This window comes from Phalacrocorax aristotelis, chromosome 6 (genome assembly GCF_949628215.1).
Source record: "Phalacrocorax aristotelis chromosome 6, bGulAri2.1, whole genome shotgun sequence".
In the NCBI taxonomy this organism is placed as follows: Eukaryota; Metazoa; Chordata; class Aves; order Suliformes; family Phalacrocoracidae; genus Phalacrocorax; species Phalacrocorax aristotelis.
In genome coordinates, this window is record NC_134281.1 from 34,721,712 (window position 1) to 34,734,165 (window position 12,454).

At 62.0% G+C, this 12,454-nt stretch overlaps 3 protein-coding genes across 5 annotated transcripts; 1 reads left to right on the forward strand and 2 right to left on the reverse strand.

Moving 5' to 3' along the window:
• Positions 1–272: 272 nt before the first annotated feature.
• Positions 273–4,114, forward strand: PHGDH (phosphoglycerate dehydrogenase). The gene is made up of 12 exons (XM_075097126.1): positions 273–542; positions 809–960; positions 1,136–1,201; positions 1,283–1,337; positions 1,426–1,524; positions 1,638–1,770; positions 1,875–2,023; positions 2,243–2,395; positions 2,524–2,656; positions 2,980–3,107; positions 3,322–3,550; positions 3,818–4,114. Exons 1-12 carry the CDS (start codon positions 405–407, stop codon positions 3,970–3,972), a joined length of 1,590 nt encoding a protein of 529 aa, XP_074953227.1. The 5' UTR covers positions 273–404; the 3' UTR covers positions 3,973–4,114.
• Positions 4,115–4,683: 569 nt separating this feature from the next.
• On the reverse strand, positions 4,684–8,199 carry HMGCS2 (3-hydroxy-3-methylglutaryl-CoA synthase 2). Of its 2 annotated transcripts, none has more exons than XM_075097127.1 (9): positions 8,032–8,199; positions 7,337–7,776; positions 6,979–7,104; positions 6,510–6,674; positions 6,270–6,438; positions 6,014–6,184; positions 5,323–5,441; positions 5,094–5,219; positions 4,684–5,011 (listed from the first exon to the last, which is right to left on the reverse strand). In XM_075097127.1, the coding sequence occupies exons 1-9, from the start codon at positions 8,142–8,144 to the stop codon at positions 4,905–4,907; spliced, it is 1,536 nt and encodes a 511-aa protein (XP_074953228.1). In that variant the 5' UTR covers positions 8,145–8,199; the 3' UTR covers positions 4,684–4,904. The 2 variants fall into 2 exon arrangements, with proteins under 2 accessions (XP_074953228.1, XP_074953229.1); XM_075097128.1 differs by having other exon boundaries at positions 5,323–5,429; positions 8,032–8,198.
• A 1,018-nt stretch (positions 8,200–9,217) lies between these two features.
• On the reverse strand, positions 9,218–12,126 carry REG4 (regenerating family member 4). Of its 2 annotated transcripts, none has more exons than XM_075097130.1 (6): positions 11,473–12,126; positions 10,189–10,285; positions 9,972–10,069; positions 9,754–9,891; positions 9,570–9,675; positions 9,218–9,402 (listed from the first exon to the last, which is right to left on the reverse strand). In XM_075097130.1, the coding sequence occupies exons 2-6, from the start codon at positions 10,250–10,252 to the stop codon at positions 9,335–9,337; spliced, it is 474 nt and encodes a 157-aa protein (XP_074953231.1). In that variant the 5' UTR covers positions 10,253–10,285; positions 11,473–12,126; the 3' UTR covers positions 9,218–9,334. The 2 variants fall into 2 exon arrangements, with proteins under 2 accessions (XP_074953231.1, XP_074953230.1); XM_075097129.1 differs by having other exon boundaries at positions 10,189–10,276; positions 11,473–12,125.
• Between the last annotated feature and the right edge of the window lie 328 nt (positions 12,127–12,454).

The window sequence follows — 12,454 nt, forward strand, 5'->3', positions numbered from 1 at the left end:
CAGTGACTGCCACCACCGTTCCCCTCCTGCCTCGCTGCGCTGTGATGTGCGGGACAGGGAAACTGAGGCACGGCCGCGGTGCCGGGGGACACACACACACACACGCTGCCCCCCCGCTCCCCTCGGCTTCGCTGCTTTCCAGCCCCTTGCTCTGGGGCTGCTGGGGGGGACCCGCCGCAGCCCTGACCCCACTCCCCCCCTCCTCCTCCTCCCTCCGGGGGCGGGGGGGAACCCGGGGCGGGGAGGGGAAGGGAAGGAGGTGGGATTATGGAGACGGGACCCAATGAGCCCGAAAAACGTGCCCCGCTCGCAGCCCTTTTAGCGCGGCGGGCGGGCAGCAGCAGCCTCCCGGCGGCGTGCGAAGAGAGCCGGCACCCCCGTCCCGTCCCGTCCCGGGTCCCGCCATGGCGCTGGGGAAGCTGCAGAAGGTGCTGATCAGCGACAGCCTGGACCCCTGCTGCCGGGAGATCCTGCAGGCCGGCGGCCTCCGAGTGCAGGAGAAACCCGGCCTGAGCAAGGAGGAGCTGCTGCGGGAGATCCGGGTGAGCGCGGCGCGGCCGGGATGCACCCACGGGTGGGTGGGGGCGTGGGTGGGCGCAGCTGGGGTTCGGCTGTCGCGGGTGGCCGCAGAACCCCCCTCGCCTGGCGGTCCCCGCCTCCCGTCTGATGCAAGAACGCGGCCGGTTTCGCACGGCGGGTCCCAGCCCCCGGCCGCGGCTGCCCCCAGCCCGCCGGCCCCCCCGGCCCACCCCGGGACTGCCAGCCCCAGCCCCGGTCCCACCTGCCGTGCCTGTGCCCCCCCTGCCAGGACTGCGATGGGCTCATCGTCCGCTCGGCCACCAAAGTCACGGCCGACGTGCTGGAGGCGGCGGAGAGGCTGCGGGTGGTGGGCAGAGCGGGCACCGGCGTGGACAACGTCGACGTGGAGGCGGCCACCAGGAAGGGTGTCCTGGTCATGAAGTAAGAGCAGGAGCATGGGGACGTCCCTGCCTGTGCGCCTGGGGAGACCGGGGAGGCTTCAGCAGGGTGCCTCCCCACCCTGGCACCACCCTGCGGGTGTCTGGCCTCTCAGGGTGCATGCAGACCCCCGTCAGCCTGGGGGTGACAAACCAGTGACACCACTCTCCATCCCCAGCACACCCACTGGGAACAGCCTCAGCGCCGCCGAGCTCACCTGTGGGATGATCCTGTGCTTGGCCAGGTGAGCGCGAGGCAGGATGGGGGGATGGACATGCACCCCACAGCCCCCTGCCCCTGTGCTGACCACAGCCTCCCCTTTCAGGCAGATCCCGCAGGCAGCTGCCTCCATGAAGGAGGGCAAGTGGGACCGTAAGAAGGTAGGAGGCAGGCACAGCGCCCTGGGCAAGATGGGGCGGCGCATGCCCATGTAGGGCACGGTCACTCACTCTCTGCTTTGCACCCTAGTACATGGGCATGGAGCTGAACGGGAAGACTCTGGGCGTGCTGGGGCTAGGGCGCATCGGCAGGGAGGTGGCCACCCGCATGCAGGCTTTTGGCATGAAGGTAAGGAGCTGAGGCAGGGAGGAACGATGGGGAGCAATGGAGAGCATGGACACCCCTGGCATGGCTGTAAGCACCATGCCAGGCTGCAGGAGCGAGGGCCCGCTCTGCCTCAGACCATAGGCTATGACCCCATCATCACCCCTGAAGCCTCGGCCGCCTTTGGTGTGGAGCAGTTGCCGCTGGAGCAGATCTGGCCCCGCTGCGACTTCATCACGGTGCACACACCGCTGCTGCCCTCCACCATGGGTATGGGGCTGGCACTGGCGTGGGGGGGGGCTCAGAGGGAGCCAGGGGCAGCCTCCCACTGCTCACGGCACCTCACGGCTCCTCATGGCTCCCTCCCTCCGCAGGCCTCCTGAACGACAGCACGTTCGCCAAGTGCCGCCGTGGCGTGCAGGTGGTGAACTGTGCCCGTGGCGGCATTGTGGATGAAGGCGCGCTGCTGCGGGCGCTGCAGTCAGGGCAGTGTGGTGGGGCTGCCCTTGACGTCTTCACACAGGTGAGTGGGGCCACGGGGATCCCCGGACGTTGGCTTCAGCTAAGAATCACCTTAACTCCACCCAAGCCAGGCCAGGGCAGAGCAGAGCAGCAAACCTAGTTGAGCCAGGGACAGCCCTCCCCAGCTCCTCTCCTTGCAAGGGAAGAGGGTGTAAATGCCCTAACCCAGGCTCCCAGGTGGGTGCCGGGGGCTGACGATGGCATGGGACTGTGTTGGCAGGAGCCCCCAAAGGACCGTGACCTGGTGAACCACCCCAATGTCATCTGCTGCCCGCACCTGGGTGCCAGCACGCAGGAGGCGCAGAGCCGCTGCGGCAAGGAGATCGCCATGCAGATTGTGGACATGGCCACAGGGAAGGGGCTGGCTGGCATAGTAAGTTCCCCCACCTGGCACCTGACCTCTGTGCCTCAGTTTCCCCATCCATAAAGCATGGGTGCATTGGGAGCAATCCTGTGTGCTCACTGGCGGGTTCCCATAACACATCCTGCACTCCCTCGCAGGTCAATGGGCAGGCTCTCAGCAAGGCTTTCGCACCCCAGAGCAAGCCCTGGATCACCCTGGCCAGGGCCCTGGGCGTGGTGCTGCGGACGATAGGCAAGCAGGCACAGGGCAGCGTGCAGGTCTGCACTCTAGGTGAGCTGGGCAGGCTGCACCCCATGCCTGGGCACAGGGACCCCGATGGGTGGGCAGCACACAGGGGTGAGTGGGGACCCACTGGGCTGGTCAGATGGGAGGAGGGATGGGTGCGCAGCCAGGTGGAGGGATGGACAGGAGGGTGGTTAGATGGTGGGGTGGGAGGATGGGGGTGTAGCGGTATGGACGGGTGCATGGATGGGAGGGAGGGTGGATGTATAAATGGGTTGGTGGAAGGACCACCCCCAGGCTGGCAGTTCCAGTGTGGGGTTGACCTCTCTGCTGCTCACCCATCCACCCCCTGCCTCCTCCCTGCACCCCAGGGACACCCCTGCGGGAGGCTGGGAGCTACCTGACACCTGCTGTGGCCGCGGGTATGCTGGCTGGAGGGGCACAGAAGGAGGTCACCCTGGTGAACGCCCTGCTGCTGGCCCAGGAGGCTGGGCTGAAGGTGCGTGCACACCCGGGGCTCTACATATCAGCGTGGCGCACCCAGACCCTCTCCTTCCCTGTCAAGCAGCACAAGCCCAGGGTCGCCCTGTGGAGCTGTTAATGCACCTGTCAGACTGGGGGGGCATCCCATAGGGTGGCCTCTGAGGACATCCTTTCCTCGCACCCTGCCATGTGCAGGACCTGGGTGCTGAGCAGCCACGTCTCTCCGGCAGGTTATGACCACCCACAGCGATGTGGCCCCTGAGCCCGACAGCAGCGCCGGCTTGCTGCAGGTGGCCCTGCAGGGCACCCCGCATCGGGCAACGGGGACGGTGCAGGGCAGCACCCCAGTGCTGCGGGAGCTTAATGGGGCCACCTTCAAGCAGCCGGCCCCACTGGCTGGCCCCATCCTAATCTACAGAGCCAAAGCCTCCGAGTCCAGTGCGCTGCCCGCGCTTGCCGGTGAGCACCCCATGTTGCTCCCGAGTGGGGGGCAGTCTGGGGGGACCCCACATCATCCCCAGAACTGATCTCTAGCCGCAGCAGGGAGGGGGCAGATGTTGCATGGAGAGACAGGGTTGGCGGCTTGGAGCAAAGTACTTGGAGTGGGGGAAAGAAATGGCATCGTGGATCTCTTAAGGAGTGTTGGGGTGGGCAGAGCCCTGCTACCTGCTGGATGCTTGGGTGGTGGGGCAGCCTGCAGCCCCTAACCCCTCTCCTTCTCCCTAGGGTTGCTGGGGAAGGCAGGGGTCCAGCTCCAGTCCTACCACAGCTCTGGCATAGTGGCTGGGGAGCAGTGGAGTGTCGTGGGGCTCTCAGCCCCCCTGTCCAACCTTGGTGAGCTGAAGCCACATGTCACGGAGGTCTTCCAGCTCCACCTGTAGCCCCCAGCTGCTGGCAAGGACTCCCCCCGTGGCCACAGCACCTGGATCCCCCCCGAGCTGGGCGGGCATCACACCCGGCCACCCCTGGCTCCCATGCTGAGCTTGGGGTGGCCCCACATTCAATAAAGGGTCCACGAGGGGAGAGTGTGTGATATCTTTTCTGTGCAGTCCCTTGTTCCTAACCCCAAAGCTCCTGCAGGCTCTGTCCCTCCTGCCCCCTGCCCAAGTCCCTCCTGCCCCCTGGCCCTGCTGCTGTTTGCTCAAGGGTGCAAAGGCCTCCATGGTTGCTGCAGCCCTCCTGAGGTCCCATCCAGCCATGGTCCTGTGCCAGGGCATGGCCCAGCGAGCAGGCAGTGCTCCAAGGGGGACTGAGCCCTCCTGTAAGCCCCTACATCGCCTGCCCCCTCCTCCCACCTGGGTTTTCCCATGCGGATGTTTCAATTTGCTGGCATCACAGGGAAAACAGTACCTTACCACCCCCAAACTGGAGACCGGGGAGCTGGGGTTTACCTGGCTCCCCCAAAATGCTGAGGCATGCTCCCATCCTAGGAAAATGGGGGGTACTGAGGCACATGTCCAATAGGGCAGGCAGCTGCATTGGGTGCCCATGGGATAAATCCCATAAGGGACCACGGATCCAGCCCCGTGGTGGTTGAGGGAAGGGCCCTGGGGTGGGAGGGGACCACTTGTGACCAGGAGCCAGAGCCGGGCTGCTGCCCCCTCTCATTTGCATGTTTATTCCCCTGTGGTGCCCGGGCCTTTGCAGAAAACACCTCTGTCTCCACCAGCTCTGGAGCCCAAGGCACTGCCACCACTTCCTGGCCATCCAGGGTGAGGTTTCCCACAGAGGCCAGCACTGGATCTGGGGTGAGCAGGGATGCCGGTGGGGAGGAGAGCGTCCCCCTCCCTGCAGCTCACCGCTTTGGTCACCGCTAGATGGGCTTCCTGGCATATTCCCGGCGATACTTGGCATCCACCCGTGTCAGGTACCAGGTGCCAGGGAAGAGATCTGCCTGGGAGCCGTGGGGAGTGTGGTCGGCTGTGTGGAGAGGGTGGTGATGCTCAGCCGGGCTGTGGGGCACCAGCAGGGTTGCGTCACGTACCCCCCCGGCCCCACTCACCCAAGTGATGCGTCTCCTCCCGCCTCTTCATGATCTCAGCAAAGTCCTGTGGGGCCACACGTTTGCGGGCATCCAGGCGAGCTGACAGGTCGGCCAGGCTGGAGACTAGCTTATCCAGGGGTGAACCTGGTGGCAGGGACCCTCCAGGTGAGACGGTACTACCAGTGGCCCTGGCCCCACTGCCCCACGCTGCACTCCCCTCCTGGCCCCCCTCTCCCATGGTGCTCACCTGGGGCTGCATCCTGTGAGACACGAAGGGAGAACATGCTGGCAGCCAGCCCTGAGCCGTAGGAGAAGGCGCCGATCCGGGAGCCGGCCAGGTCCCGCGCCGAGGATCTGCCATGAGGGCTTAGTGGGGTCGGAGTGGATTATGGGCTGGGGAGGGGATGCAGGGCTGTGGGGGCCATGTCAGCAGCTGCCTCCTGTACCTTTCACAGGCAGCGGGGACCTGGGACTTGGGGCTGGATTAAATGGCAACTCGTTGCCACGTTGCCAAGGGCAGGTGGCCCCAGAGCAAGAAGATGCCTGTGGCAGGGGCTTGGGGCTGGGGAGCACCAGGGCTGCCCAAGGAGGGGCAGTGGGATGAGGCCTTTGTCCCCCCTGCCCCGGTGCCTGGCATTCCCATGGCTCCTTTGCCAATGGCAGTGGCAAGGAACAGCCATTTTCCCAGGCATGACAAGGGGGTTTTCATCCTCCCAGCGCTGACAGAAGGACTTTATATGCCAGCCCAGCTCTAGCAAACTGGGATGAAAAGGCTGGCTGGGAGACAGCACAAGGTTACGTGCAATGAAAGCGTTGGGTCTCTGTTACAGTGGAGGGGCATTAGTGTTGGCACCTGCTCCCTAAACCAGCCAATCCAGAGAATACCCTCCCCAAAATGCACTCCCCCCCACCCTGAGCCAGCTTTTGGGTGGACTCACTGTGCCAGGAGGGAGGCCAGGCAACCATACATGGAAGGCGTGTACATGTTGCCGTTCCGGGAGGCGAGGAGCAGGGACGGCTTGGTCTTCTGGTCGAAGATCTCCTGGCTGGCCGCCTGGAACGCCTTCTCCACCTCCTTGCTGGTGTAGGTATCCTCCAGCTTCACGCCACTGCCCGGAGAGAGGCCGGCTCGAACCCCTCACAGGCACATCCCCAGCTGGGCTGGGGGACAGGGGACACAGCATGCAGACCCACCGGAAGGGCTGCAGCCCCTTGTAGGGGCCAGTGGCCATATCAGGGTTGGGGGTGGCCAGGAAGTCGTTCAGCAGCAGCCGCCCCACTGACTTCTGCACCAGCTTGCAGAAGGGCGTGTGGAAGATGATGAACTTGAAGTCGTCAAGGGTGAAGGGCCTCTGGATGCCAGCTGGAAGGCAATATGAGGGCTGTCAGCATCTAGCAGGATGGTGTGGGTACCCCAGGGGTGCCACCACTTACCCTGCTGCCACTGTCTCTCTGCCTTCCGGCGGTACACAGCATAGCAGCGGTCCAGCGCCCGCAGGTAGCACTGGATGGAGAGCTGCCCATCCACCACTGGGTATTCAGAGGCCAGGTCTGGCTTGTAGAAGTCATAGGCATGCTCCATGTGGGTTCCCCGCAGGCCTGGGGGCACAGGAAGAGCTGACTGCCAGGGAGTGCCAGGCGGTCCCAGCTGGATGGCAAGCACCCATGGGTGCTGCCTGCCATGCCAGCCCCAGCATCCACCAGCCTCCCTGGATCGCTCCAAGGTGCCCACAGGTATACGGCCAGCCAGGATCCTGGGGTACCCAGCACCAGGCAGCCACCAGGGTTAGCAGAGCTGGTGCTGCCAGAGCTCAGCAGCTCCGTCTGGGGCTGTTACATGGGCGTATGGCCCCCAGGAATGGCACCCATCCGCTCATCACCCCTGGGGTCTCATGGCACTGACCTCTCTCCAGCACCAGTGGGGCGTTGGGTCCCACCAGCATGGCAATGGCACCAGCACCTCCTGTAGGCCGTGCGTTCCCTGTGGCATAGACAGCAATGTCCCCACACACCACCACGGCATAGCGACCTGGGGGAGGACAGGGGCGCCATCAGTGGGTGAGAGCATCCATCCTGCAGCCCTCACACATCCCCATCCCCACGCTGCTGGGTGTGACAGCCAAAGCAAGTGAGAAATGGGGCTGATGGAGAGCCTGGGCGGGCAGAAGCTCCCTTTGAGGCTTGCTGGAGCATCTTTGGGTTTCAGGCCACCTCCTGCCTCCTTCCCCCATCCCCACAGCACAGTCCCTGCCCACACCCACCGTCCCAGGCACTGGACTCCACCCAGTCAGCTGCATTGAAAAGCGAGGCTGTGCCCCCATAGCAGGCGTTGGTGGTGTCGATGCCTTCCACATCAGTGTTGCCCGAGTCGTGGAAGAGCTGCATGAGGACGGTCTTGACGGCCTTGGACTTGTCAATGACTGTCTCGGTGCCCACCTCCAGTCGGCCGATGGCGTCCCAGGAGAGGCGCCCGCGCTCCACCAGCCGCTGCACCACCGTCAGGCAGAGGGAGTTGATGTCCTCATGAGCGGCACAGAAGCCCATCTGCTGCTGGCCCAAGCCACGCGTGTACTTGCCGGCCTCCACGCCATCATACCGCTCCAGCTCCTCCTGCTCCACATACTGGGCGGGGAAGTACACCTCCAGTGCCAGGATGCCCACGTCCTTGGGCCAGGTGCCTGTTCCAGCAGCACTGGAGAGGCTGTGGGCAGAGGGAGCAGCAACGGTCCCATGGCGGCCCTGAGCCTTGGGGACAGGCGGTGCCCCAAGTTGATGCCACCATCAAGCACCTCAGGCCATGGGCACAGAAAATCTCTGCTGGTTCCCTGTGCCAGGTGGTATTGTGGGGAGGAGGGAGAGCATCCCCTTTCCCCGGCAAAGTTTAAGAGCACTGCCAGCTCCCCAACCCCCCACCCTGGTTATGCCTCCATCCCACCCAATCCGCGTGGGTGCTCACCATGCCCTCTGCACAGCCATGGGGTGTTGGGCTCCCTGGGGTGCCCGCTCTGGCCCCTGCGCTGCCCGCCTTGCCCCCCAGCAGCGTGCAGCACGGCTGACCAAGCGCAGCATCTTCACCCCAGCTGCTGCACAAAAAGAGGGATGGACAGACAGACAGCAGGATGGGCCCTGCGTGGTGCTTTTATAAACTGCGCAGGCGGCACAGCACAGCCCTCCAGGCCCTTATCAGAATGCCAGACCCCAGCGCTCAAAGGTCACTGAGCGCCAGCCAACGCGACAGGGACAGTGGAACAAGTGTTGGCTTTGGAGGGGGGGACTTGCAAGACGTCTCTATCTTGTGCCCCAAAGCCTGGGAATGTGCTCAGCTGCGGCCAGGGCAGCTCTCCACGGCTCCCTATGCTGTGGGGTGGTAGCTCTGGTGCCTGTGGCTTGCTGGCATGGCTGTGGTCGCTGCGCAGTGTATCAGGTGCTGTATGGCCTCCCTGACTGCCCCCACGGTCCCGGGGAGGGAACAGAGGGCAGCCGGGGCTTTGGTGTCCACACCATTTGTGCTGCCCAGGATGCGGTTCACCTCTGTCACATGCTGCTCCGTGGCGGGGGGCGGTGAACAACCCCGTGAGCTGGGTGGGGACAGAGCCATCTTCAAAACAGCAGAGCAAACAACCACGTGATACCTGTGGCAACACTGCAGTGACACAAGAAGGGACCTTTGGTCCTGGTGCTGCTGTCAACATGGCCATGGGGCAACATTGCAGCTCCTGGACCCCTGTGGAGCCATTTGCACCTGGGGGGGCACCCATTCCCACGCCTGCACACCCATGACAGCTCCCATCCCCACCAACATCTGTGCCCCAGCTCTCCTCTATATCTGCACCCTGGGGACACTCCTGTCCTCCCCACCTGCACCCCAGGGATGTCCCATCCTCCCACCCCTCCCATTTAGCACCAGAGGGCTGGGGATGAGCAAATATGAGCATGCAGCCAGGAGAGCTGCTGGCCACACAGCTCCAGGGGACTCACCCCTAAATAGCTCTGCTGGCACCGGCTGCACCGAAGCCCCTGGCAGCTGGGAAGCTTGGGGAGCCACAGCAGCACCTATTGCTCCCTTGCCCAGGTACCTGCAGAAGGACTGTACCAGGGCTTTGCACCAGCACCAAAATCACACAGCACTTGCATGCTTGTTTTTTTATAGATGTATTTTTAGGAGTTGGGGAGAGAAGAACAGAGGTGGCAAGGAAGGAGCATCGCTGCTGTGGGCTCCTCCACGAGGTCCCCCATGGGCCTGGGGTCTGTACTCAGTGTTAAGGGGTGAACTTGCAGATATAGTGATACTTCTGGGTGCAGTCATCGCTGGACCACAGAGTGAAGCCTGCCAGAGAGACAGGCCGGGGGTCAGCAAGGGCCACAGTGAGGACAGTGCACCAGCTCCCCCCGCCACAGTCCCCCGGCGGGGGAAGAGCCCCAGAGGAGGAGGAGTGGCGGGGGATGCCGGCCGAGACCAAGTGCTGGAGGAGAACACGGGGTCTGGACACTCACTGCTCAGGTGGTTCAGCATGCCACAGGTACCCCCATGCGCACTGTTCCCAGCCAGCCCACTGGTAACGTTGTACTTGCCCCCACTCACCCACTGCCAGGCTCGGCTCTGTGCAGGGAAAAGGGGTCACAGGCATAACTCTGCTGCTCCCTGGCCCCCCACCAGCCCCACCAGGCCCCACCTCACCTCATGCCCGTAGCGGAGACCGAGCCAGACGGACTGCACCTGCTGGTAGTAGGAGATGATCTTCCGCAGGGTGGCTGCCTCCCGGGGCTCCTCCACCCAGGCTAGGTGGGCACTGGGATGACTGGCCTGGCACTGCCTCTGCAGGGAGAGCCATCAGTGCTGGGACACCCCTGGGAGATGGGGGGTCCAAAGCCATGTGCACACCCCAGTGGGCTTACCTCAGCCTCATCCCAGCTTAGGAGCTGACGGAAGTACTTTAAGCAGCTGAGCTTGTAGTAGTACCAGCCCATAGGGCAGTAGTTTATGTACCGGGCACCTGTGGAGGGAGAGCCATGGTGAGGGATGGGGGACAGCTGGCATTGCCGGCTGGAGAGAAGCATGGGTCCCTCCCGGCCCCGCTGTGAAAGTGGCTTCCACCTAAGCCGTGGGACTCACCAGCGAGCTGCAGGAGCCCTGCACAGCCCAGCAGCAGCAGGGCGAGTCTGACGGCTGCCACCATCCTCCTCACTCCCAGGCGCGTCTCCTGCAAGAGCTTGAGGGGTCACACTGAGTCCCCTGGGGACAGGGAATACCGCCTGCACCCAGAAGGTGCAAACCTGCCCTGCTATAAGCCACAGAATCACAGAATGGTAGGGGTTGGAAGGGACCTCTGGAGATCAATTCATCCAACCCCCCTGCTTGAGCAGGCACACCCAGAGCAGGGGGTACAGGAACGCGTTCAGGTAGGTTTTAAATGTCTCCAGGGAAGGAGACTCCACAGCCTCTCTGGGCAGCCTGTGCCACTGCTCTGTCACCCTCACAGGAAAGAAGATTTTTCTCATGTTTAGGTAGAACTTCCTGTGTTCCAACTTGTGCCCATTGCCCCTTGGCCTGTCGTTGGGCACCACTGGAAAGAGTCTGGCCCCATCCTCTTTACACCCACCCTTCAGATAAGTATTGACAAGATCCCCCCTCAGTCTTCTCTTCTCCAGGCTGAACAAACCCAGGTCTCTCAGCCTTTCCTCATAGAGAGGTGCTTCATTCCCATGATCATCATACGGATCGATTTTGATTCAGTCCATCATACAGACTGAATCCAGCCCTTTTCAGCCAGCTGGAGGAGACGGCAGCCCTGGGGTCTGTGCCTTCCTCTCCCCTTCCTGGCACATGCCACTGCCTCATGCCTGCACCCCATCTCCCAGGCATGGCTTGGCGTCCCCAGTGCACACTGGCAGCAGGGTGTCCCAGCCCCACCAGTCCCAGTCTCAGTGGGAGGCATTGGGGTGAGCCAAGCTGCTCTGTGGGGACATGGGCAGGGTGGTGCCATGGGCACAGATGGGGGATCCCAGCCTTGCCCTGGCATTGGGCAGCAGCAGCAATAGCACAGGCAGAGCTAGGGCCGGTAGGGCTGCAGGGACTACGTGCACAGCGTTGTTTTCATCCCTGCCAGACCCAAGCTGAGGAGACAAATCAGCCACATCAGTGCAGTTCCCCTTTATCTGGGCTAATCCCCGGCTCTGGGGCCAATTTGCAGACTCAGCTCATCTTCCCCTCAAAGAAGCAGTGACAAAAGTCAACACGGGGCTGAAAATTGCATTGTTGCAGCCTGCCCCATCCAGCAAGGCCAGCACTCAGCTCTTGGGAGCTGTCGGGGTTGGGACTGACTGGCTCCTGTTCACCCATAAGCCACTTCAGAGCATCCCAAAGCGGCATCCATGCTGTGAGGGTCCCCTTCCTCACCTGCTGTCTGGAGATCAGGAGGAATAACGGCTTCTCCTGGGACACCGGGGGAGGAGAGGAGCTGCCCTTTATAGCCTAGTGCTCACCAGCATCACTGTTTGCCCAGCTCAGGTGATTCTCACCATAAAAAAATCTTACTACTGACTTCCCTCCATCCCCCCTGCTTTGCTGGAAAGCTGCCCAGACCTCCACTGTTTACATTGAAAGTTTCTCCGGAGAAGACAGGAAGAACCTCTCCTAGTTGATCAACAAACCATCTGCAATTAGGGTTAATTACCAATGAAACACAGAGGTAACTTTGCAGGGGAGAGCAGCCTTGGCACCAAGATAGTAGTGGTTTTGTTATGCATTCTTTGATCTGTATTTTAGTCTCTGAAACCAAGGTGATGGGACAGTTAAAATGTTAACATTATTGCTAGGCTACTACCTATGTATCCTATCCATTTTAATAATAAGTTGAGGAGTGTTTTAATGTAACCAAAGTAATAGGTTTTTGGTGTGTTTTAGAAACCTTGGTGAAGGGCGTTCTACCTTACATACTTTACATTCCGCTTGGGTGCTACGGAGAAAGAAACAAATTATGTTAGCAGTGCGCATGCATGTAAGAAGCGGTCAATCAAAGGACGCTTGATATGACCACCAGAGACCACCAGGGATCACCGGAGATGCCCCTCAGCTTTCAAGGACGCATGCGTAATGACTATGTAAATATGATAATTAGTTCCGGGAAATTTGATGCATATGTATGTAACCAGACAATATAAGTTTTGGTTGATGTAATCCGCCGTATGCACGTTATGTGGAGGGATCCCCCGTGCATCCGGCACTGTGAATAAAGAATGCTGCCTTTTAACACTACACTGGTGTTAGGAGGTTTATTCCCTATTTTGGTGACAGCCTGACACCAGGCAGGGATGCCCGCTGGCCCAGCCCCAGCTGGCCCAGGGGCTGGTGGGGATGAGCCCTGGGGGAAGCTGCCCTG

What these genes read in the sequence shown, in the direction of transcription:
- HMGCS2 (XM_075097127.1), bottom strand. Translation starts at nt 8,144, where the DNA reads ATGCTGCGCTTGGTCAGCCGTGCTGCACGCTGCTGGGGGGCAAGGCGG. An exon ending in AGAGAGACAGTGGCAGCAGG is followed by an intron (nt 6,439 to 6,509) that starts GTAAGTGGTGGC and finishes ATTGCCTTCCAG; the next exon opens with CTGGCATCCAGAGGCCCTTC. An exon ending in CTCACAGGATGCAGCCCCAG is followed by an intron (nt 5,220 to 5,322) that starts GTGAGCACCATG and finishes CCCTGCCACCAG; the next exon opens with GTTCACCCCTGGATAAGCTA.
- PHGDH (XM_075097126.1), top strand. Translation starts at nt 405, where the DNA reads ATGGCGCTGGGGAAGCTGCAGAAGGTGCTGATCAGCGACAGCCTGGAC. An exon ending in CCCTTGACGTCTTCACACAG is followed by an intron (nt 2,024 to 2,242) that starts GTGAGTGGGGCC and finishes CTGTGTTGGCAG; the next exon opens with GAGCCCCCAAAGGACCGTGA. An exon ending in CGTGCAGGTCTGCACTCTAG is followed by an intron (nt 2,657 to 2,979) that starts GTGAGCTGGGCA and finishes CCTGCACCCCAG; the next exon opens with GGACACCCCTGCGGGAGGCT.
- REG4 (XM_075097130.1), bottom strand. Translation starts at nt 10,252, where the DNA reads ATGGTGGCAGCCGTCAGACTCGCCCTGCTGCTGCTGGGCTGTGCAGGG. An exon ending in GTCTCCGCTACGGGCATGAG is followed by an intron (nt 9,676 to 9,753) that starts GTGAGGTGGGGC and finishes TTCCCTGCACAG; the next exon opens with AGCCGAGCCTGGCAGTGGGT. An exon ending in CATGCTGAACCACCTGAGCA is followed by an intron (nt 9,403 to 9,569) that starts GTGAGTGTCCAG and finishes TCTCTCTGGCAG; the next exon opens with GCTTCACTCTGTGGTCCAGC.